This window comes from Spea bombifrons, chromosome 7, assembly GCF_027358695.1.
Source record: "Spea bombifrons isolate aSpeBom1 chromosome 7, aSpeBom1.2.pri, whole genome shotgun sequence".
Taxonomy (NCBI): Eukaryota; Metazoa; Chordata; class Amphibia; order Anura; family Pelobatidae; genus Spea; species Spea bombifrons.
This window is the reverse complement of record NC_071093.1, coordinates 9,035,492-9,061,661: the sequence shown is the minus strand read 5'-3', so window position 1 is coordinate 9,061,661 and position 26,170 is coordinate 9,035,492. Positions and strand designations below refer to the sequence as shown.

Below are 26,170 nucleotides of genomic sequence, written 5' to 3'. Positions count from 1 at the left end.
ATCCTGTAAAAGAATATCTTGGTCTAATTATCAATGTTTTTGTAGAGATACATTGTGGTAATGAAGCCTCTCATGAACTCACTGAGTACTTCACTTTTTGAGGCAAAATGATACTCAATATGTGTATATAGACAATTTGCATATACAAAATTCTGATATGCTTGAAACTAATCAATTGTATACAGGGCCGGCCCTACAATGGAGCCGACTGGGGCAATTGCCCCAGGCGGCACTTTTGAAGGGGCGGTACTTTGCCGCCCCAAGCGCTTTTTTTTTTGAAGCGGAGGAGAGAGAGAGAGAGGGGCACCGAGTGGTTTTCGCTTACCCGCTCGCCGCCCCCTCTCTCTCCTCTGCGGCGAGTCTCCCTGTTCGGTCTCCGTGCCGGCTTGTAATGCAGAGCGCTGGAAGTGACTTCAAATTTCTGGCGCTCAACATTACAAGCCGGCACCGTGACAGAGCAGGGAGACTCGCCGCAGGACTGTTTAAAGGTAAGTACCGGGGGGGGGGTTAGATAATGGCGTCGGCGAAGTTTAAAATGCCGCCCCCTCCCCAGCATCGGCGGGGGGGCGGCATTTTAAACTTCGCCCCAGGCGGCATTAAGTCTTGGGCCGGCCCTGATTGTATAGATGTAGTGTCCTGGAATGAACTCTAAGTCGCAGTGTACTGATCTTGGCAGGTAGCACCTCAGCCTCTGGTTGGCTGATTGGCAGCTAAGCCTCTGGTTGGCTCTACCTATTTGCTGCTGGTTGCTGCAGGGCCACCCACGCCGGCCAGACCCTGTGTGTTGGCGCCAAAGTGTTATTCAAGTAAGTGTTCCAGCATTCCACTAAACTTATAAACTACACAAATATTTCAAATCAATTTTTACTTTTAGTATCCCTGCCAAATGACCTTTTTTTTTTGTGGGAAAGTCCCAATTTTGTGCAATCATAAGCCATCAGCTCCCAGAAAGTAACCCTCAACAGCATGTAAATTAGTGGACTTTAGACCCGCTATTTATTAAGCAAATGTGTTTCAACTATATAAAAATATTAAGCGATGGAAGCGTAAATAGTAAAACAAGATTAAATTAGGCACCCAAATCTCACTCCCCTTTTCATTTCTTTTATGGAGATTTTTTTTTATCTAAAACCAAGTTAATATGATTATTTAGGCAAAAAAAAATAATAATTACATGCTCATTTTAAATTATATGAGAATGGTTTCTTACCCAGAGCCAAAATTTGATAACGGCAAAAAAAAAAGTAATTAACAACATTTATTTCACGTATTTGTAGAACTGTCTGGAACAGATTACAGGACTGGAGAACACTGTGCACTTTAATTTCCTCATCAACAGATTGATTTTACTTCAAATGGCAGCTGCTGTCCAAAAATCAACTGATTCTAATGATTATTTGGATGGCTCCCTAATGTGCTGCTCTGAGCTTTTAAAATTTAAAAAGTCCTTTAAATTATTATTATGCTTCAGAAAAAAAGTGCAGTTTAGTCTGCGTCAGTATAGTATTTTTATTCTGACAACAAGGCCCAAGTGTCATATTGGAATGTCTCACACTAACGTTGTGCTTGAGCTGGTGGTTATTGTCTATCTAATCTGTTAAAACTTTTCATATAGATCTGTACCCTTTAGGAGTTTTGTTTTGTTTTTTATTTACATGCTCTACATATTTTATGTTTTATCTCTCAGGCTGTGTTATGAGGGTCAAGCTATTGGATCTTTTCTATTGGGCGTACTGTGGAAACACACAAACTCACTTTACATCTCCTGTTCTTTACAACAAGTTACAAAGCTTTTAAAAAGAAGGTGCATGATAGATTATTCTTTTTCAAATGCTGCACTAATTTTCCTTGGCCATCCACTGGGTGTAGGGTCCGCAACATTGACCGTTCCTTTTTGCTTCTTCAAAAGAGCTTGGAAACAACATCTGGAAACCCCTGTCTAACCTGAAATTTCTGCCTGGGAGAGACTTTCCTGAAGCGGTATACCTACCTTGTGTGTTGTTGCTGTGCTCAGCCTTACCATGGTGTATGACTTTTGACTTCAGTAACCTCAACCTGTGTTCCTCACCTAGTTGTATTCCTCCTAAACAGCTGTTTCTGTTTTACTTAATGGTTGTGTTTCAACCTACATATTACATTTATAATCATTAGCACCTGTTTGGTGTATTTGTTTAATCATATACCTAACTACATCCCTAAAAATACTGACTTTATGACAGTCTACCTAGAAGAATTGATGCTGTTTTGAGGCAAAAGGTTAGGCACATCAAATATTGATTTGATTTAGATTTTCTTCTGTTCACTCGCTTTGCATTTTGTTAAACAAAATAAACAAGTCTATTTTTCAAAGCATTCTTACTTTACAGCATTTTCACACCTGCCTAACACTTTTGCACAGTACTGTATATAAAAATGCTTCCTGTATAGTGACTTTAATGTAGAACCGGAATATATACTTGTGTCTCCATTGGGATTTCTGTATATCTTTTGGTACCATTACTTCAATAGTATGATTAGAAAGTTATAATCACATAGCATATATATATATGTGCCATATTCCTAAGGCACTTCATTGAATTATACGATTATCTTGAGTAAAGTCAGTATTTACGGTGAATTTGATTTTGTTTTTGTTTGTTTTTTGTTATAAAATGATATATTTTATTTGTTTGGATGTTGCAATTCAACATTGTGTACTGAAGTCGCATTTCTCTTTTTGTAACATTTCACAGAATGAGTCTGTCCTTTCACAATATCTCAGTGCTGTTTTTAACCTGTTAAATGTGCGTGGTGCTAACAATTGTGAAACACTATTAAGAATAGATACAATTCTGAATTTAAATCAGTGTTCTTTTAGCACAACAACAAAACTGCAGGAATAGTTTAAAATAATATAAATATCTCCTAAAAAAGGATATGCAGTTTATTCCATTACTTATTAATTGGCTTCCAGGAAGATAACCTGGATAATTTTTGGTACCTTTAGCAGAAAAAGTGCATTTCTAAATTTGTTGTGAATCCATATTCAATACTTTAGTACAGTCAGATACCTTGTTATATTGTTATTTATGTGGGACATGGCTTAGCACAACATTATTTGGCCACTTAACAAATTCGCCAGTGAACCTCTGTGTATAACTTGTTTATCCAGATCAGAAGCTGATTGAATGGATCACAAGCTGCTAACAACTGTATTTTGGTCTCAAAAACTAAACAAACAGTCCAACACACTGCGGGTTTAGCATAGGTACTGCTGGTCCGTTCAAAAGGATTTTCACTTTGGAATAAATTGTAATAGAATCTTGGGAATCGTCATATATGTACATGAGCCTTCAGGGTGTTCTGTGGGCTATAGTAAGAATAAGTCATAGTTCTATCTCTTTGCTGAGGTCATCTTAAATGTTGTCACAAATGTAACAATTCAGACATTTGCTAAAGTCAGCTAGGCTGACAACTAGGTCAGATTTCAAGTCAAATTCATCCCCAAATTGAGTCGAGTTCAGTGTAAAGAATAGCAACTTATCTGTTCACCAAAATTTGACTTGGTTTTAAGTTAAAAACAGGTTCCCACTGAACAATGTTAACTCATCTCCACGGCAGGTGGACCCTTAACTGGTCAACTGTTTGATAAATCAAACAGACCAGGAAAGACAAGTCTATCTTGGCTGCTGTTGAGTGCAACTTGATACAAATGGATACTCAAATCCAACTCGACAGCACTTGGCTCAACTCAACAGTTTAACCTTCAGTGAATAGATATGTTGACAAAGTTTGGCTTGTTAACTACAGTTGAATGGTGTCAAGTACATAATATTTTTCACATAGTAAGGACACAAATTTGTAACCTGGGTATCTAAACATTGAGATATGTGAGCAAACAATTTGCTGCTTTTAGGATATCCCCGTATCTGTTTCATACCGCCGGAGCCTAGAAACTATTACGACGGTCATGATGTCCCCACTAATAGCAACAAGATAGAATTAGCACATATTATTTTAGCCAGCACATGGTAAAGACTGGTGTATGAAAGGCTGTGCACAACAGCAATACTGTTTTCAGAAGCAGTCAAAGGCCAATATGCTTGAATAATTTTAACAAAGACTATTAACATTAGATGATTACTCATATATTGCGTCATTTGAGAACGTGTAAAAAAAAAAAATTACATAACACAGAGACACTGATAACAAATTCACAAAAATGTTCAAGTTACAAAAGAAATCTACTGGTTTTCGCTATTCTCAGACAGGGCCAATTGGGATATAAACTTTCAGCCCCCGATAAATGCAGCCAATAGCAGCAATGCCCCATGTAAGGCAAATGTGGGCAAGTGATCAGGGGCAATTTCACAATGTTGGAAGGAGGGCATTTGAAAAAATGAGGCTGACAAAATATTAATGGTATATATTTATAGAAGGAAGGGTAATGGGATTATAGAGGAAATCAGGATGAATGAGACACTTTTTTAACCCCTTAATGACAAAGCCGGTAAATGACAAAGCCCTCAAAATGCATTGTTTTCAATGGGTTTAGGGACCGCCCATTGTCCTTAAGGGGTGACCACTATTCTTTTGGGTTTAAAACACCATTGTAGTTTGAAACTATTTTAGGTAAAAGTCTAGAACATGTGCAATCAGAATTTAAGTTCCATTAAATTTGGTGGTGATTTCCTCCTAAACTTAGCACCATGACCGAGAGCTGTTCCAGTTACAACAAACAAGTGACAACAAATTATATTTCAGAGCAAACTAACCAAGCATTATTCTTTATTAGGAAAATGTCTCTTTTTCATGTGATTTCTTATAAAAATACACCCTTCTGTAATGAAATGTGCAAATATTTAATATGATGAAATACCATTTGCAATAATAGTTAATAGCCTTGTCTTTAAGAATCCTTAGAAAAACAAGGCATCTTGCTTCTGAGCTTATCAAACCAATGTCGTTCCAACCTTGAGGGCGTTCAAAAGTAGAAAAAAACAGTAGATATGTGAAGATATCTTTCTAGTTAATTATGTAGAGCAGTTTAGACAAGCACATGCCTTCATTTAAAGGAAATAGTACATACAATCTTTAGTATGTTAAATAAACCTTAGCAGATCTGCCATGTTATTCTTACCTCTGAAGCTTTAATCACATAAAAGCAACACTGGGCTTTTAAGAAGCTTTTTCGGTTTCTATGGCAACCACCCATCGGTGTGTTTTTGTGTCACATGATCATTAAGTGCTCCCAGCAAAATTTTGAATTATGTAATGTTTGTGATGATTAAATAATTATTTCGGAGAATGGTTTAGGCATTCACTTGCACCTAGTTATTACGTTTTGAATGCTACATTTAATACCGTATTTGCTCGATTATAAGACGAGGTTTTTTTCAGAGCAAATGCTCTGAAAAATACCCCTCGTCTTCTAATCGGGGTCGTCTTCTAATCAGACCTCAAATAGAGGTCTGATTAGGAGACTAAGATCCAGATCCCCCGCACCGCTGCAGGGGACCTGGATCCTCCTGTCTCACCCGACCCCCCCCCCCCCATACACACACTTACCGGTGCTTCCTGCTTTGTTGCCGGGGCAGCGGGTTGACGTCTACGCGATGCGCGTAGACAACGTCCGCTGCAGCCGGAAGGAGGTGTGGCTAGCAGCGGGGGTTGTCTGCGTCCGTCGCATAGACCTTCCCCGACTGTCAGAGTCGGGGAAATTATACGCGACGGACGCATACAAACCCCCGCTGCTAGCCACACCTCCTTCCGGCTGCAGCAGAAGGCGACGTCAACCCGCTGCCCCGGCTGGAAGCACCGGTAAGAGAGGGGGGAGAGCGGGGGAAGGGGGGTGAGAGAGAGAGGGGGGGGGAGAGAGAGAGAGGGGGTGAGAGAGAGAGAGAGAGAGAGAGAGAGAGAGAGGAGAGAGAGAGAGAGAGAGAGAGAGTGTGTTAGTTAAATGGGGTTATAGGGTGTGTGTGTGTTAAATGGGGGCATAGGGCATTTCTGGAGTGGCGTTAAGGGGGCATTTAATAGAGCACTCTGCCTCCTGAAATGCCTTATACCTCCCTATATGCCACTCTGCCCCATAATATGCCTTTTAACCCCCTAAATGGCAGAGTGGCATATAGGGGTATAAGGCATTTCTGGAGGCAGAGTGCTCTATACAATGCCTTTTAACTCCCTTAATGCCACTCTGCCTCCTGAAATGCCTTATACCTCCCTATGTGCCACTCTGCCCCATAATATGCATTTTAACCCCCTAAATGCCAGAATGGGATATAGGGGTATAAGGCATTTCTGGAGGCAGAGTGGCACATAGGGGGTCAAAAGGCATACCATGGGGCACAGTGGCATATAGAGGGTTAAGAGGCATATCATGGGCCACAGTGCCATATTGGAGTGGCAAGCCTGGGGGCAGATGTGCGTAACTGGGGGACAGTTTGGAAAATACAAGAAATAAAAACAAAAGAAATCTTTTTCTCAATCATAGCTTTTATTAAAAAAAAGAGTTTACATGAATTAACATTTACTGGTAAAACTTTTTTCCTTTGGGGTCGTCTTATATTCAGGCTTTTTCTTTTTTTCCTAAGTTAATATTCAGATTTTGGGGGGTTGTCTTATAATCAGGGTCGTCTTATAATCGAGCAAATACGGTAATAATAATAATAAATAAATAAAATAGGGTAGAGGGAACCGCATGTTTAAAGGTGCAAGACAGGTACCCCATGAGTCTGAAATTATCCTTGATAAACCACCTATCGTGTATTATGACAATGGCATAGGATTCTATAAAGCAAGCTCAAGGTGCAAGGCAGCCAGAAAGAGGCAAAAACATAAATTTCGAGTATTTTATACCAAGAGCTCTGGGAATCATTACTTTTTACGGTTTCTAAGGCATGGTTAACAGCCAAATCATTTTCTGTATTTAGTGCTCAATATACTGGCAGGCTAACATCACATCTGCTTGTGGTTGCCACTACTTTCAGCTTTCAAAGGTTTGGTTGAATTCCATATTGATTTTATAATCCATGATAAATTTATAACACTAGCAACTTCTTCATGCAACAGGGATACAATTGTAGCTCTGACAGATCTGCTGCTTCCGGTCGGGACAGAGATCCCCGTTGCCCGTTTCCAAAGAAAATACATAGCGAAGGCTCAAATCATGACAGAAATACATTTATTGCTGGTTCACTCAATAGCAGATCAACAGATATTCCATTTTATTTACAGAGCACCAGCAGGTTCCAGGTGAAATCGAATAACATCAGATCTGACCATATACAAAATGGACAATAACATTAACAAATGTTAAGAGAAACTGCTTCAGATGGAGACCCTGTCCTTGTGAGCTTGCAATCTATTTGGAGGCAGCCTTGTGAGCTTGCAATCTATTTACAATGCTGCTCCCTGACTTTTATACTTTTTCTTTTCCCTGTTTTTTTTTGTATCAGTTGAAGCTGTAGTAAGTTAATTATGGGTATAATTTTAGCCTTTGACTGAGTGCATAATCATTTCTTCTCATTGTTTGATTGTATGACCCTTTGTAGATATATTTCTGTAAGTCCATAAGATTTAAGTATGTACGGAAGTAATGATGATCCAACATAGGATACATTAAACAAATTATTACTATTATTGATTATGTTTCAGCAATTTCCACATACAGTGCACACAATCTCTTAATCTTCTATTTAATTTGACACAATTATACTGTTTCAATGCACAACTTCTCTGTATCCCCAACTTAAATAGATAGTTGATTGGACAGACAGACAGATAACCAAGTGTACAATAGCAAATATGATTGCTCATTGGGAGAAGACCTCATTGGTGCCAATTTCACAGAGCCCACTTGCACAATGAGAAGACCAGGAGACTCCCTGTGCTGGAGTGGCTTCAGGGGTCTATGTTACACCCCTGTATGTAACCTCAAAGTGACAATGGAATGAAATCGAAATGGGATGACTATGTGGATGTCCAAAAATGAACATTGGCTTTCAATGCAAAAAGGTTACCTATAATTCTGATTTACATATATGGTCATTTGAACCCAAACTCCAAGTTCCAAACACAGGCATATGCTTGGTATTGGCTATTGCATTGAAACATATATATGTAAGCAATGGTTTTTTCTTTTGAGTTATGCAGAATATGTTGGAGTTTTATAAATCCACTTTTGGATAATTATTATTGCTGACAGCTATTACTATTCACAAGGAGCTGTCTCCATAGAAATAATACTGACTTTACATGCTTAATACTTTTACCTATGTGACATTCTAGCACACTCTACCAATATGACCTTCTGATCTGTTTCTGCTACCATTTTCTTTTACTAAAAATCCATATGCAGTTATAGCATTGATGTCATTCAAAAATATTTCAGACTGTCCTGGTTAGATATACTCGTTGTTTTCCATACAAGTTAAAAAGAAGAAATCATAGGTGAAGGGGCAAGGTTGAGTTCACTTTTACAATAATTGTAGTGAGAAAAACTAAAAAGTATAAGAAGCCCATTCTGCTTATCACCAGTCAACCCGACCATGTTGCAAACCTTGACCTGCAGGTATTTTGTGTCCAATTCTGTAGTGGACAATAAATATTTTAGGAGGTCATTATATGATCATGTATTGTGGAGACAATGGTTTTGGTGTCTGTGGAGCCATCCATGGAAGCAAAGCAATATCAGAGGACCAGGGTTCTTTCACAACAGATTCATAGATCCTCTGCATACTCTACAATGTGTCATCAATGTACCATCTTCTTTGACAGGCAAAAAAAATCATGATATGAAAAAAGTATCATTTTCAAGAAAAATTAAAAACACATCCACATAAATCAGTGAAAGATATGGCTTTCCTAAAATCTATTGGTCTGTTTTTGATAGAAGTGGTGACTACAGAGGGCACATATGCCATATTTCTCAAGAGAAGAGTTCAATATTTATCACAGCAGATGTATGTTACTAAGGTAGCTCCATTTTTCTCTATGGAAACATTTTTGACCATTATTGTTATTTTAGCTGGCAGTAGTTAGTGCTTGACTGGGGGTCCCTCTTTTTATCTTTCTATGTGCATGCAAGGGTGGGCTAACAAGTGGGGCAGGAGGCAGTTGCTCTTACTTGAAGATTTGTCATCACTTTCTTACATATCTTTGTGTATTTTATTTATATTTCCATGCATAGCCATATGGGTTTCTAGCATAACAAGGACTTTAGGCAGAATGTGCACTCTCTTTGATCCTTGCTGGCTCCTCTATGACTATATGGCCTTCATATGATATTCCTCTTAGTGATTATGTGTTGGACATGTCCACGTAGTCCTCTGACTTTGTTTTTCAAATGCATTGGGCCACTCATTGGGGCTTGCCCCTTGGGCTGAATGTTCCCAGCACTCCCTTAGTGTCTCATTAGTGTCCCTCTCTCTGTACATGCTTCATCTTTCTCCACGAATAAAGACAATTGAATGGAGCTGCACTCAAAAAAGGCAAAAAGCCTAAAGTATATGCAAACAAATATTTCAGGTTTATTCTCATTATTCTCATTTAACAAAAAAATCAAGTACAAAAAAATGACCAAAAAGGGACTTACATTTAGTACTCAATATAAGCATAATGTGGCAGAGGAGCAGAACATGCTAATGAGATCCCCAATGTTTCGACATAAGGGCTTTCTCGAGGGTGATCTGGTGGGCACAGGTTGGTGTATTTGCACCTACACTTAAATATACATGTGCATTTTCATTTAACTACTCTCTACTTTCTCAGCGCCCTTCGATATATCTTTGTAAGCCTCCATACCTATCTTGTATTCAGTCTGTTTCACTCAATTTCATTACGTACAGAAAGATTATCATTATTTCTCAACATCAAGGAAGAGGTAAAAGTAAGTAATGTGTTTACAAACAATGTAGTTATTAGATGTAAATATTAATGTATCCATTCCAAATGGCAGCTTCCGACATATGAGGTCATATGATGTTCCAACACCTGTAATTTCCACCTGGTAGATACATTGCAGGAAATGCGTTCTATCAAAATTAGGATTTTTGTAAAAAGAAATACTATGAAATGCAAGCATTTTGAGAAGAGTTGTTCCAATAAGGCCTCTTAAGCAATGATAGGACTACGACTAACTGTTAAGTCATAATACTGAATTATACAAACTTACAAAAAGCAGCAGTAACATTTGTTAACCATTTAGGTGCCAGGGGTTTAACCTTTTCTGAAATGCAATAGAGGTACACTGTATCAGTCACATACTGCTCTGACACCCACAAAATTAACCCCTATGGATAACATAGGGTGAATGACATAGGGCAAGGAATTGTTTCAGACACTGGCAAGCAAATGTTGTTTTCCATATCAAATGTACCTATATATAATTGAAATAATTGCAAAGGTCTGAGAGTCAGTAATCAGGGGCTTTCTTGTGCTGTGATACATTGGTATACTCAGCCCTGTCAGTGCTGATTAATGTAGTGACTTACACAGCATGGGGGTTTTGTCCCTGATGTGAGTAGATTATAATTTGCTTGATTTTACACCCACTCACAGTACCTGTGTCAGTACAGGGATGGAAATGTTCTAAACCTTTCATGTCTCCTCTATGCAGCCAAAACTGTCACTAAAGGGCAGAAAAGCCTACAAACATCATTTCTGCAGCAGTGCATAAAAAATGGCATTTTTGTGTCAGCAATGAAGATTTCCAGTGTACTGCATTCAGTGCAACAAGGAAATGGGCCCTGTGAATTCTTCAAAGGGGAAGCTCATCTCCCTGGTGCTACAAAACATACATTATAGATCATTTGCAAGTATAAAGCACAAAATGTGATACAGAAAAATGTAAGTCAAAAAATATGACGCAACCTCAGCTAAGGCAATAGGAGTACCAAAAAGACATTATTGTGTGTGTGTGTATACTAGTGGTTAAGAAAGACACAGACTGTGTGTATATGTTTTATACATATGGTATGGATTATGACTGAATGCCTTGCTTGTTCTCATACGAGGTTGTTATTGTTAATCTTTCACTTCTAGGCTTTGCAACAATATTCATTTTTAAATAGCACAGTTCAATGTCATCTTCATTTAATGCAATAAACGTCATTAAGAGAACATGAGGTCCACATGGCCAGGTGCACTGGACCTCTTTCAAGCCCCAGCTGTTCAATGACAAAACACACAATTTACAGATCAAAGGGAATCTCTTCCTATTTCCAAGCCTGCTTTCAGTGCAAGGCATCCATCTATGTCCCTATTCCTTCTAACCAGCTCCTTGATACCCTACAAGCAGCCCTACCACCAGACATCTCCAGCACTGGGGGTTGATCATCTTACTAGAAGAAGGAACAAGCAGATGCCTTACCGTAGGAAGCAATGGCTCCATTTGTGCACCTTGGTCTTTAATATCCATGCTTGTGAAGATGTCAGTCTTCCCTGATTCTGCAATTAGCTTTCTCTGCAGTGTCTTTAGTGTTACAGCTGAGATCTGCTTAGTATTCGGGTCAGGTAGCTCTGAAGCAGGAGGAAATTATACACTCCAAGTCATCCCAGTCACATGGCTGCTACTCACACTGGAGGCTGAACATAGACTGGCTGAGATTAGAGGTTAGCCTTGGTCTGCTCAGCACCCACTGATGCCCAAACGTTGGTCCTGCCCAGTGCAGCTTAATACTGTCCTGCTAGAACTGGCACAATACGTCAGTGGCAGCAGGCTGCGCAGCAAACATACTGTACCATATGAGGGTAAAAATGCAGAAACTTGCCCAGACAAGAGGAGGCAATTGGGGGAGGGGGCAATGAGGACATTAAGTGTCCCAGTTATTCTTTTTAGATAATAATGTATTTTTTTGCAGAGTTATGGAACAGAATCTCCAAAGATTACAGGTGATGGTCAGATATACAATAATAAATGTTAGAAATTAATATTTCAATTTGGAAAAGATATATTTTAGCATTGCAATGTATTTTCTGATTGACTATGTATAGAGGTAGGGTACTGCACTAAGTATAAGTGAAGAAGGGGTGCCATTATTTGGGGAGAACGATACACTTTTATTGTCAAATCTCAAAGGGGAATTGTGTTGTTTTCAGTATGTAATATACTGATCAGCAGCCATGAAGCTGCACTTCAGCGCTGAAGAGGTTAACCATGCACTCACACGATGGTTTTGCACTTGAGCATTGAAGGTGTTAACCACTCATTCACACACACACACAGAGACACAAGCAGGCTGAACAGACAGCGCTTGGGATCATTGCTCTTCTGTTGAGTTACAATGTATCTGTAACATTGTATCTTTCTGCTAACAGAACGGAGGCTGTTTGCTTCTTGGATTCCTTTTAAATGTAACAGCGCTCTCCTCCTAGCGCTGTTACTTGTCTTAAGTATTCTTACACCCCTGACAGTCTCACTTAAAAGAAAGCAAATTAGTCTGTGAGTACTTTCATTTACATTCTTCTAAAATTACAGAAGCTGCAGCTACAGAGCTGTAGTTGCACTCCTCTGAGTCAGTGGTCTCACAATGCTTGTCACTGATTGGCTGCATGGATAAAAGCTGAGGGATGAACAAAGGGGCAAATGCACCACAAAAAATGAGGGGACTCCACAACTATCAAATGCATTAAAAAGAATATGATGGCTGGAGTGTCTTTATAGAGCCAGCAAGGAAATCCAACTGGCAACCAGCTTGACCCTTAAAAAATGGTCAAGCTAGTCAATCAATGACCCCTTGACAACACTAGTACCTATGCATTCCCTTTTGGTGAAATAGTGGTCTGCTACCTATGTTTTGGGCTGCCATATTTCTGGACTATTTGGCTGGACTTGCTCCAGACCTTCAGCTACTACCCTTCCAAATCAATCATAAACGCATATAAAGGTATGGATCTGTTGATGAATGGGCAGCATAATGCTTTGCCTAGGACAAAACATGTTGTGATCATAAGTGAAAATCTCTGCCAGTTGGCAGTTATGGCCATCACCCATGGAGACGCAGATTATTAAAACCATACCAGCCTTCCTCATTTCAGCCACAAGTAATACCAAAGAGACTACAGTTGCACAAATATTTGGCACTTAAAATATAATTAAAACAGGATAATTCATATTAAAATACCCCCTGCTGGTGCTAAGTATTAATCTTTCTTCTCTGCTACCTTTTTATAATATATTAGTCTGACATTCTGAAAGTTACTGAATATATTATTCCCCATTATTGTTTTTTGAACGTCATACAAATTATATTGGTCTAGGGCAGAAAAGTTTCAGGCCTATATACCTCTTGGCCATGTGGCTGGAAATGCCCCCTGGCTAAAATGTACCACCCCTTCCCACATAATTCTGCCCAGTGAGTCCTGTGAAAGAAAGAACAATAGTAAGAAGAACGCCATAAAACCCATAAAGTTCTTAAAATGTTAGTCTCAGGGTGCTCACAAGCTCCCAGAGGCACTTCCATTGGCAAACACCAATAGGTTCAATACTTCCAGTGGATAGGACCTCTATAAAACGGATTACGAGAGCTGTCTATTAAACCAATATTCTGGGCACTTTTAAACCTAGTGCAGCAAAATCACCCACACTCATGAATGTACTTTTGCATTCAGATTGGCACAAATTGCAAATTTACAGAATTTTGGCAAATTCGGCAAAATTCGTACAAAGCCACAAAAACGAGGCCAGACCCCCACGAATTGAAAAAAACCAAAGCATTTTCATCGAGAATAAGGGGTGGTGTCATGGAAAGCGCAATCATTTTGGTAGAGGTTCGCACAAGGTTATGTCAGCGGAGATGTTGACAAAGATAAAAGGGAGAAGATAAAACACAAAGGAGAGAAGATGAAAGGCAGAAGGTAGAAGCGAGAAGGTGAAGAACAAGAAGGTGTGTGAGTAAGAGTGAATGTGGGCAAAGGGCAACGAATTGCAACAAATAAAGAATGCCATCCGATTCATTTTTTGGCCCATTTGCATGTCTATTCTACCCTAAGTTTGAAGAACCCTTTGTTAACCCAATGCCAGTAGACATCCCATTTGATCTGAGGGTACAATTGCAATACAATGTCACTTGAGATTATGGGAAAATGGAATGTCCAAAATGTGCATTTGTTGGATGTCAGAGCCTAAAAATGTAAATTAAAAAAAAAAAAAAACAGATCGAATCCACTTCCCTCGTGCTTTTGTCTCCAAGTCAGATTTGCTCAAGGTCTTTTGAGTGTAATAATGCTGTGTATCCCTGACAACACCTCCCCCACACTAGCAGGAAGGGAAAAACCCTACAAGCAGAAAATAAAGGCAGAGTGGGGGTTAAACGTACAAACATATTATGAGAAATTCATCCAGAAATGAGATGGTTACATGAAAATAAGATATATATATAATATATATATATATATATATATATATATATATATATATATATATATATACAAAACAGATCACAGTTGCCTTAGAGATAAGAAGCTGTTCTAGGAAGATTGCTGTTCTTTGGGGAAGGAGGGAGCATAATAGTAACAGGCTTCCCAGTGATATTATAAGATATCACAAGCTTGATTCACACTAGAGCAGCACAGGGAATACCCGCAGCCCAGCAGCTGCACAGCAAACTGCAACGCACATCAATCCCATTCACCTAGATGGGTGCAATTCTGGCACAAACTGTACATTTCGAAGAAGGAAAATGGCTCTTTCGGTGTGGTTTTTAATATTAGATTTGTGCGTTCATCAAGGTCACTTTAAAGCTGATGGGATATAAAAATACCCATTGGAGTCCATTTTCAGTCTATCCTTTCAAGTATATGTAAATATTGAATTTTCCGTGAATGAGCAATCGCTCCAGCTCCAGCCCATTCTATGTAATCTTAGAGTGTCTTCAGGAAAAATGTACAAGGATGAGGTCAGGCTGACATGTTGGTGATAAAACTCCTTCCATAACAAGTAAGGGGGGGAAAAAACAAGATGGCAAGATCAGTAGGTCCAGCCACCTCGTCCTTTTGACAGAGGAGGGGATAATGAGTTGAACTTCATTTTGCGGAGGCTGGCCATTAAGATGAAGACTAAGAACCTGATATGTAATGTGGCTGTTGCGCATGCTTTTCTACACAGGAATTATAGGGCCACACTTTGGCCTTTAAGAAAAAATTGGGGTTGTTTTTGATGGTCAGGTTTTCTGCTTGCCCACAATTTATCTCACGATTCACATGTGGACTATTTGCTTTTTTATGAAAATGCCTGTTAGGCTGTTACCTTTTTTTTCTTTGTAATGCCACAAATAAACACAACGATTGTAATTCTGTGAGTGTTTGTTACAATAGCACAATATATTGCTCTTGCTTTATAGGATACAATACATCAACAGTTTAACCAATGATAGGAGGGAAGCTTATTCTCCAAAGAGCCTTTGTTTTCTAGGGTTCCCAACACAGCCTGTACAAAAGGACGTTGACCTGTCCTTAATGGAAGCCTCCCTTAATGGCCATACATGCCAAGTCCTTATTAAAGATGACTCAAATCAATACTTTTTGTTCAGAATACTCATAAACCTATGGTTATGGTTATTAGACTTGTGCACGAGGTCCAAAACCATTTCAGACTAATTTTTTGTTCCATTTTTGGCTTCTTCGTTTATGTCCCTTTTGGTTCAGATGAAATTTGGAGGGCTTTGTTTTAAATTCTGAAACAAACTTTGTCTCTCCCTCTCCCCCAGGCCTGTCTGTGCCCCTGCACTCTCACCCTATGACTTCCTTTGCCCATTGCTTATGTTAAGATTATATCACATTTGAGGGCAGCTGAGTGAGGCAACATCAGTTTTCTTTTTTAGGGAATTGTGTGCTGCCCCCACAGCAGTAGAACAGACTAATATTTCAGTCTAGTAGCTTGACGTCCACACATACCCTGATATTTTTATTTTCCTCACCTTTGCACCTCTCTGTTATAAGCTGGTGTTTTGGCTGGAAATTGTAAAGATATTATTAAAAGTTTAGTTTTAGAGTGATCTGAGTTAAGATTGTTTTCAATATACCTATGTCTAGCAATGGTAAACTATAGTCATTTTTTCTTTTCCTTTCTGTAACCTCTTTCATCCTGTCCCTGACTGTTCCATGTGGAGTTTGCATTTGTTAATACTTAATAAGCAGCACCAGTTAGATTTATTGGACTTAGGAATGCTTAACACATGTACCTACTTTAAACCCTAAGCACATTTTCTTGAAACATTGCCAAGGAGCCAACCACAACTTTTTTAAGCCTGTCTGACCCCAACAAAAGTATCATCTGGCAACTGGGGGGGTTACTTAGCTACAGTAGGCAAACTAATTAATCATAACAAAATTTCAAATGCTTTGTATGAATCCAAATGCACGTCTAATAGTTATCTAGACCTACCAATACATAAATACATACATGTTTCCGATGCACCTATCTGTTCAATGTTTTCAAAGTTTTTATAATCCTCTCTACTGCCAAGGGCTCACTGAAAAACACATGTAATAAAAATGGAAGGAACAATTTAATGAAATGTTTCTGTGAGCATCTCAAAGGATTAAATGCTTCCAAAATGCATTATTTTAATGAATTGTTTTGCATTTGATTATCTTATAGCACGTGACTGTTAAATGCCATGGGAAAAACTGGTTCGAAATTCAATTTTCACAGTGTCTAGGGGATTAAGTATGCTCTAGCACATACCTTTTATAAAAAAAAAAGGACAAATTGAATGGATTCCAATATACCTGTCTGGATAGCAGCTTCCAATCCAGTTGTGAATAGTTATTCCGATGGGAACACCGCAGGTAGAGTAGGCAGAGGCGATTATAAAAAGCCAGAAATGTTCAGCTAACTTTCACCTACTGAGACCTGAAAAATATTTAGATTTAGTAATTTAGATTGAAAAAAAAAGACCTCAAGATCCCCAACCTATAATGAATCATGTCTTTATACCCAACTATATCTTTCTATGTTCTTCTTTGCTAAAAAATAGCATAGCTTATATCATAAGGCAACCATTGAATTTGATAGCATACCTTATGTAGGCAGTGAATTCCACGTCTGTATTGTCATTATCGCTGGTTTAAGTGAAAAATCCTTTTTTTAAGTATGAATGGATGCCCTCTTGTTCATTTCAGTTGCTATTAGTAGACGGGTCATCAGAGAGCAGCTGATATGGTCCTCAGAATGTGCCTCATTAAACCAGAGAGGTTACTTCAAAGTTTCCTCACTCTTTGAATCATGCGTTATACAGGGCCGGCTCAACCCTTCCTAAAGGAGGTCCTGTCAGTGCTGGCCCTTCATCATTAAGAGCAAAGTGAGACTGTTGAAAGCACAACTCTCCTATGATCCTCCATCTCTCCCCGTAGTGCATAAACCCAAAAGTCATGCCAAAGAGAAACACAATTATGAAGGGACAACCCTAGTGAGGTTTTCCTGGTAGCAGAAGACCTGCTGTTAACTATTTTGTATTTAACCCCTTAATGACAAAGCACGTACATGTACGGGCCCAAAATGCATTGTTTTCAATGGGTTTAGGGACCGCCCATTGTCCTTAAGGGGTTAATGCTTGATGTTCCAAAAATACTATTCTTGACATACATGGTAACATCTACTGTAGGCTAGAGTCATTTTCTGATTTATTTCAATGGTCCTGAATAATGTCTGATTGTTCTAAACGCATTATTGTAATCTGAAAAATAAGAATATTAAAATCAAAATCCTGTTGGGCCTTATCCTTCCAAGGTGTTAAAGTTGTTCTCTGTTTACATTACCAACATGGATTATACTTGTATTAAATCTTTCTTTCTCAAAGTTATGCTCCATAAACCTCTGCTTTAATATATTAGATTATGCATGATAATCTTCTATTATGACACAGATTCAAAAAGACTGGAGGGGACAAGATATTCATAAAGAATTAGGAAGAAATATTCATAAATATATATATATATCTCTCTCTCTCTCTCTATATATATATATATATATAGAGAGAGAGAGAGAGAGAGAGAGAGAGAGAGATATATAGTTTGATAATCAAAATAGATTAAAAAATAACATAAGAAATGCAATCTTCAACTCTAGAAATTGTTAAATATGCGCAATGCTGAAAAAAAAGCATTTCCTGATTTCTTCTACTTTTTCTACTTTTTTTTTTATTTTAAAGACAAGCCATTTCTTGTACATTACAAAAATGTTGACCATTGTACATAAATTTTTGATCGTAATAAAAAAAGAAATGAAGGTGTACATTAGCACAGTCTCTTTCTTATTATGGAATCATGAACGCTGACCTTAACTGAGACAAGTGAGGCCTGCAGTTCTTTACATGTTAGACTGGTTTTTTTTGAGACTTCTTGGATGATGTCGTTCCTCTTGGAGGAACTTTGGTCGGCCAGCCACTCCTGGGAAGATTCCCCACCGTTCCACGTTTTCCCCATTTGTATATAATGGTTCTCGCCTTTGTTCACTTTGTAACCATTGGCTTTGTAACCCTTTCCAGGCTGATTGATGTTAATAACTTTGTTTCTCATCTGTTCTTGAATTTTTTTTTTGAGATCACGGCATTCTGTGCTGCTTTTTAAGCAAGACGGTTCATATAAGGTCAGGTAGGGTTGGATAGATTTTTTCATTCTATACATGAAATCATCATTTAACCCCTTAAGGACAATGGGCGGTCCCAAAACCTATTGAAAACAATGCATTTTGAGCCCGTACATGTACGGGCTTTGTCATGAAGGGGTTAAAAACTGCCTTAGATTACCTTATGTTAAAATTAGTTTGATGATCTGAAACATTCAAGTGTGACAAATGTACAAAAATAGAAGACATCAGGAAAGGGGTAAAAACTTTTTCACAGCACTGTAACACCCCCCCTACTACAAGTCTGTATTCAACCTTTGCACATATTAGCATATGTTTCTTTCTTTTTTGGATCCTTCCTTTATAGACACCTGTGCAGAAGTAGTATGCCAACACACTTCCAATAAAAGTAAAGAAAAGAAAAAAACATATGTTTCTTTTGAGTTTTGTTTCCTCTGTGGATGAATTCGCTGATTGCTCATTGAACCACTTTAAAGGCACACAAAATTTTTGTTTTTCTCGGGTAAGTGAATTACACTGTGCCGGTTCCTAACACCTACTCACAGCATGTCTAGTGACTCATACATAATCTAATACGAGGAGAACAAAGAGTACTGTGTACACCACAAACATTGTTTTTGTCTTTTTTTAAGTGGTTGCAAAAAGGAATTAGTCCTACAATCATTTATTATAAAAAAATAAGAATCAATTATGACTTTTTAAAGATTTAAGAAATCACAGGTACGCGTGTCCTTAATTTTGTCTATTTTATTTTGGGTAGCTTTTGAATCCGTAAATGTCCCTACCAATGAAAATATGTTCAGGTCTCATAATGCACCTCACTGATGTGATTTAATCTAGGAGCCATGGGTATTGTGCTTTAAATCATCAAGTGAAGAAGGGTGAAGGTGACTGTGACAGGTAAGGAACACTGGTCCCCAATCTTTTTCTCCTATGGCAATACTTTCCAATGGGTTATATAGCCCTTCCTTTCCTCCCTTTGCTGGATAAACCAAGTGACGCCTGGATTTTTTTGTCCCCCTCCAAAGTAGGGCAACCACTGAAACCTTTAAGGGGAAGTGGGAACCAAAGGGTCTTCAGAGACCCAGCTGCATTGTGGTTAAAAAAATCTATGCTGGGCTTGTGAGGAAAAACAAGGTACAAGGAATGATTCAGTGTGTGTAAAGTGATTGCGCAAGTGTACCTGTCATCCAAACATGGACAAAATGACAAGCACCCAGGTGAACCTAACTTGAGGGCTCCAAAAAAAACAATTTCTTTGCATCCTAAGCCTTAAGGCCAGTGGACGGAGTTTTCCCCTCTCACAGGTACTCACAGGAACCCAAAAGTTCTGATATCATTCTAGTCCTCAGTGATATGATACAAAATGTGTAAATCCATATGTTATTCTTAAATGTATCAATATGAGATATTTTATGGAGGAGATAGAAACAGAGCACAGATGTCATCGTGTAAAAATACTCTGTAAAGAAAAAGGGGGCTTAATGTTACACTATTGGTCTGGATGTCAACATGGAATTTACAGAAGTAACTTGATGGCCAATCCGTTGCAGAAAATGCTTTATCTTGTTTGGAAGACCTGCATTTTTTTATGAAACAGTGTTTAGATTAATAATTAAAATTCACTTGCATGTGTATTACCAGAAACACAGTTAACTAACACATCAACTCTGAGAAAATCCCTAGCAGAATCAGAAGCCCACCATTCTTGCCAGGAACTTTGAAGGTGTCATGAGGCTAGACGGCAAGCTGTAGTATTTTTATATGTAAATACATATTTCTCATGTATATGTTAACCAACCACAACCCACTGTGCAGTGCTATGTAATGTGTTGGAGCTTAATAAAGAATAATAATAATAATAATAATAATAATAATAATAATACATGTCCTATGAATGTTCTCTCTTTATCCTTTTTTCTCTGTGAAAAGGTAAACATGCTACACCCTCAGACATTTTTAATATTTGTATGTTACCTATGCTGTCAACTTTGTACCTGCTTCCTAATTGTTACAAAATGAAATAGAATGCGTTACAAGAAACTGATCGAAATAGAAAGAAAGTCCTATTTTTCCAAAAATACATTGCTGCCCTCTAGTGGCAAAGTTGTGCTATTGAATTTTGTATTCACTGTTACCAACTCACATTTGCACTTCTATAAATGCTCCCACTGGGATACACCTTGATGCTAGTTGTGAAAAAGCAAGCAATTTTGATTAATTAACCTTTGAGTTGCCAGGTTAAATGTGACTCCTCCCAAAAAAGAAATAGTGGTCGCCTGATAACCAAGAGAGCTACAATCCCTCATTGTTCTTAACCTTCTCTGTGTGGTGGATAGGGGCCAAGAGAAATAGAATAAAGAAACCAATGAGAGATACAGAGCCCATCCAGTCCCCCTGCCCCTATCATTTTTCTACCAGACAACCATTTATGCCGCTGTACCTTCCATTCCATGTCCATTGAAATGGGTTGTTAAAGTAAAAATACCTACAGGCTCTTCAAGGGCTTAAGTTACAGCCCTATCGAGACTTGGACACCAGCATCAGTGTATCAGGAATATGTAATCTCATGTATAGTAAATAATTGTTACTGTCCAGTATGGGTGCAAACCCTATGTTTTGCATAAACCAAACACTACTGCTGCCCACCGCTGAGTTTCCGGACATTTTCCTTATTATTTTTATGGTTTTGAGTTTCTTTGTATTGACCACTACATAATAACGTTCACTGTGAGTATTATCATGAGCTTTGTCTGCTGCCTAGTCACATGTCTATGTTTGGAGTTAATCGTCATGCTTTCTCAGTTAAACCAAAACAAACAACAGATAATACTACGAGCTTCTTCATGTTAAATTGAAAATGCCTTTTGAAAATATACCAAATCCTTATGGATCAGCAGGGGTAATACGGTATTCAGACTAGCCTTCTAAATCCTGAGGATGCTTTTAATATTTACATAAAAAGCTAAAAGGTTATTATGAAAGGACAAAAAGTTTAAAGCAGATACAGCAATCTAAAACAAAAAAAAAAATTAAGAAGGAGAAAATGCACTTCCCTAATGCAAAGTGATGGTATAAATTTACTGGTATTTAACAAAAATCAATCAATATATCAGTCCATCCTGGATAAAACCCAGATTATCATGGGAAATTATGAAGAGGGATGCATTTACTTGAAGTCCATCATTCTACAGTGAGAAAGATTATTCAAAAGTTGAAAACATTTAAGACAGTTGCCAATCTTCTCAGGAGAGGACATCCCAGCAAATCCCACCCCAAGATGAAATGCTCTAAGAAATTGCACAAAAATCAAGAGTTACATCTCAGACTCTACAGGTCTCAGTTAGCATGTTAAATGTTAAAGTTCATGACACGACAAGAAAAATACTGAACATGTTTGGTTTGTTTGGAAGGGTTTTGCCAGGAGGACCTGGGAACCTTGCAATCATTGGGTTGACTATGATGTGAGAGCCTGATAAATCAATACAGAAAATGGTTGTTGTTGCTAAAAGTGCTTCTACAAGATAGTGAATCATAAGGTGTATTTAGATTTTTACACATGGCTTTTCCATTTTGGCTTTATTTTTGTTGAAGAAATCATGACACAGTGTGACATGTCATGTGTTGTTCATGGTACCAAGCCATTCATTTTAATATTATTTTGCTAATCATCTTCTATATACCTTTCTTTTATACATACATGAAATCAACCCCTTCAGCTATAAATGGAACGCTACTGATGAGTCAGTGACAACCAGCAACTATGTCAGATCAGATCGCAAGCAACAGGTCAGCCTACTACCCTTCTCCTTGCATGCAGTAACAATCATCTGATACCTGCTGTGATGCTTAAGGTCGTCTGAAGGTCATTCACTTATCAAGACCCCTACCTCTACCAATAAGTCCAAAAAAGTATGAATATTGAATTTTGCAAATAAAAAATTAGGCTTTCGTGGCCTATAACTCTACATGTACTGTACATCTGACTGAACTTTTCTTTTTAGGGAAGCCTGAAGTTGTTACAGGCAGTGATGTATTTGGCCTATCCCCCTAGGTATAGACCCAGGGCTGTAGGTGTGGGGGGGGCAACCTGTAGCAGCTTAGGAGCATGCCTAGGTGTGTGTGCATAAAGTGATACTACTAGGTGGCAGGCAGCACAGTCAAGCCGCTTGGGGAGATCAGAAATCTTGGAAAGATTTGTTCTCCTGCTGGCTCAAACCTATAGTACAGCCAGGGGCCATACACTGCAGGACCCAATCTGCCTCGGGGGGGGGGCAGTATAGGAAAGAATGCAGCGATGTCAGCCACCAGTCCACCAGATATTTACCCAGTGTGCCGGATGGCATGTCTGGGCTTGATCAAATCCCTGCACTCTGCAGCAGTAAGCAGTGCTTGGAGAGAAAAGGGAGGGCAGATGATGGTGTGGTAAATGTGGACGGGAGAACTTGGCCTTGACCATGCCTACGACATCATAAAGCCTTAATACATCACTGATTACACCTTCAATAAAACCACGGCAGGGTTGTTTTATAGCACGGTCATGCCAGACTTATAATCAGATTTTTTTACACACATCTTGGCAAGCGTCACATTGGATGTATATCATTGCATCTCTATGCAACCACGCAAGAGATTTATATGTGATAGAAATTTGCTTCAATAATATTATATTTAAGATCTGCAACAATTAATTAGTGAAATGTATGGAATTATGGCTGGAGGACCAACCTGTCATTTGTAGGTGGGTCGAGATATTTTATCTGAGCAACTTCATTATGCATTGAGCAACTCGAGCCCCGGAGATTCCCACCAGTAAGAAGGGCTTGAATCTTACTTTAAATATCACTAAATTAACTACAAATTCTGAAAGCAATATTCACTATAAAGCAGTTAAAAATTGTAATGTGGGGCCCTCTAGTGTTCATCTCTCAGTTAATTTTATTCTTTCACCCTTCTCATGCATCTGCTGTTTGCTCTGCGAAAGGAGTGCAAACTCATCTGCAAAGTCCAGATCATCGAGCTGGGTCCACAACATCCAATGGATTTGTTTCTGCGCTTGCTGGTTGTTGAGAGCACACAGGTTCACAAATCTCTCTCCATTCTCTCTCATCTCTCCCAGAGCATAGTCCCCAGAACTTGTTTGTGTCCTGAGTTGGCTCTGTGCCTGCTTGGTCTACTCCCTCTGTGTCAGGTGCGTCACTCTCTTCATGTCCAGAATACAGCAACAGCTGTCCTGTCATCGGTCATCTCTGCCCAGTTTGCATCCATCTTGTCTCACTAATGCCCAGTAGGGTAAGGTGGTAGCTTCAACCTGCACGGTCTTTCCTGACTCGTACATGGTCCTCACGTTCCATGTGCCAATGTTGATTCGGTATAAAATAGGGGCGTCAGCTTAGGGGCTTCCTTGTGAATTTCACCAAATAGCGTCAAGCATTTACGAGTTGAAGATCATTATTATCATTGCAGTTGTTGGCTTTTCTGTAGAAAGCTGATCCTTTAATGGGGAGGGCTTGGCATTCCCATGCCAAACCCTCCTTCTTTAACGACCTTTACCCTGATTTGGGACAGGTGGATAGCCTTGATTGATCTCACGGTCCTGCACAGAGCTTTTTTCTTAACCCCATTGAACACCTTTGGGGTGAATTAAAAGGCTATTTGTGAGCCAGGCAATCTTGTCCAATGTCACTACCTAACACCACAAATGTGCTTTTGGCTAAATCGGCACAAATTCCCACAGCCAAAGGCTGTTATAGCCGCAAAAGGGAGGGGGACTCCATATTAAGGCCTATGGTTTTGGAAGTCCACAAACTTTTAGTCAGATAGCGTATGTAGGATAAGGAGACAGGTATGGGGTGAGAAGGTAAAATAGATGACAAGGAATAAGGGTCCAGAAAAGAGTAGATAGTCTTGGGCTGACCGTTTCTTCAATCATTTAGTACACTGTGAGGAATGTGTTTTTTTCACAGTGCAGCAAGACAACACCTTGAAAGATTTATTTCTCAGATTGAAGCACAATTAAACATTGAAACAAAGAGAAACAGAAAAGTAACAAACTGGCAGTATTTTAGAACTACAGATAGATCTTGTTATTACTTGTGCTGTGTACCTCATACAATGACATTACAAAGATTTAGGCTGATAGAAAATGGAATATTTGCCTATTTTTGGACATGAAACTAAAAGCTAGCTGATTGCAAGAAGGGGTCATCTTAGCATCTGTTGTATTCTGCAATTCAACACAGATAACAGCCTTGTCTTCTCACCAATAACAATGTTTTCTGCGGAATTAAGAATTGGCTTCCAACTTTAAATCCCCACAAGTAGCAGTCAACACTTTTCAAAAGAATAATGCTTCCCATATTTTCTTTTAATAATAATAAAAAACATTTAAAAATATCTATTAACTCACAAACATCAGCCACGAACACTACAAACATTTGCTTTATGCAAAGCGAGTTGAAACCACAACTCTCCTTCTACTGAGTCTCTCTCTAGGTTATTGGGGAACAGAAAGCTGGCTAAACTTTAGTGGTCCAGCAGCTGACTTCATGCCCACCCATGGGGGACTTCAAAAAGTTTCTACACTTTTTTTTAAACTATTTATTTCAAAACAAAACAAATTACATCACTTTTCTACATAGTCTCCTTCCTTTGCAATGCAATTTTCCCAACGTCGTACCAACTTTTTATTGCCATCAGCAAAAAGTGTTTTTGGTTGAACGCGTAGCCACTGATGCACCACTGCTTTCACATCAACATCATCAGGATGGATGCTTCCACTGCATACTCTGCCAGTTGCTTTCGAGGCTCGTAATGGTGAACCCACATTTCATTACCACTGATTATCTTCTGGTGAAAATCATCACCTTCTTCACAATACCGGGCCATGTGTCGGGAACAAACGTCTAAGAGCTTGCGCTTCTGCTTCTCTGTAAGCTGCTTAGGCACCCACCCGGCACACACTTTACTGAACATAGGCAGATCCAACACTCACATTCAACTTTCCTGCAACTTCTTCAACTGAGCACACATGCCAAGATGAATTTGCGCTCCCGGCACACCTTCTGCCCACAAGAAGCATATGACGCTGTTCCTCTTTGGTGCAATTTATACGTTTCGCAGTAATCTTGACCCCAGGGTGAAAACTCGAAACTGCAAGGGCAGCCGGCTTGCCAGACAGATAAAGACCTCATTGTGAGGTTAAAATGTTGTTTCTGTCTTCCTTTAATAAATCTGCCTGAGCTGGAACCCTTGAGTGCCTGGAGCCTTTATTTATTTTGATCTACTGGGGAGCTGGCCCTTCCTGGCACAGTTAAGCACCTGAGTTCCTTTGGAGTGTGCAGATTCCTCATTCTGGTTACTGGCAGACAGAACTAGTCACATGACACGCTAAGACACAGCCAATTACTACTCCTCCCGCCTTCACCGTTTTCAAAGAAAATATAAAAGTGCGGAAACTTTTTGTGTATATACCCTTTAGGCATAAAACAGTCACAGTAATGGATAGGCTGTCAAAATATACATATATACCATACTCTGATCTCTCATTATCTCTCTCCATTCTCTCCCTCTCCTGCTCTTTATCTCTTCCCTTTGTCCTTA

General features: G+C 38.9%; 1 protein-coding gene across 2 annotated transcripts in view; it reads right to left on the bottom strand.

Annotated features, from left to right (window-relative positions):
* Nucleotides 1-11,657, bottom strand: part of SLC4A10 (solute carrier family 4 member 10) — a 65,275-nt gene extending 53,618 nt beyond the window's left edge. For both annotated transcript variants that reach the window (XM_053471027.1, XM_053471029.1), the window contains exon 1: nt 11,351-11,657. In XM_053471027.1, coding sequence (XP_053327002.1) covers nt 11,351-11,398 — 48 coding nt within the window. In that variant the 5' untranslated portion in view covers nt 11,399-11,657. The remainder of the gene's footprint in view (nt 1-11,350) is intronic.
* Nucleotides 11,658-26,170: the final 14,513 nt, after the last annotated feature.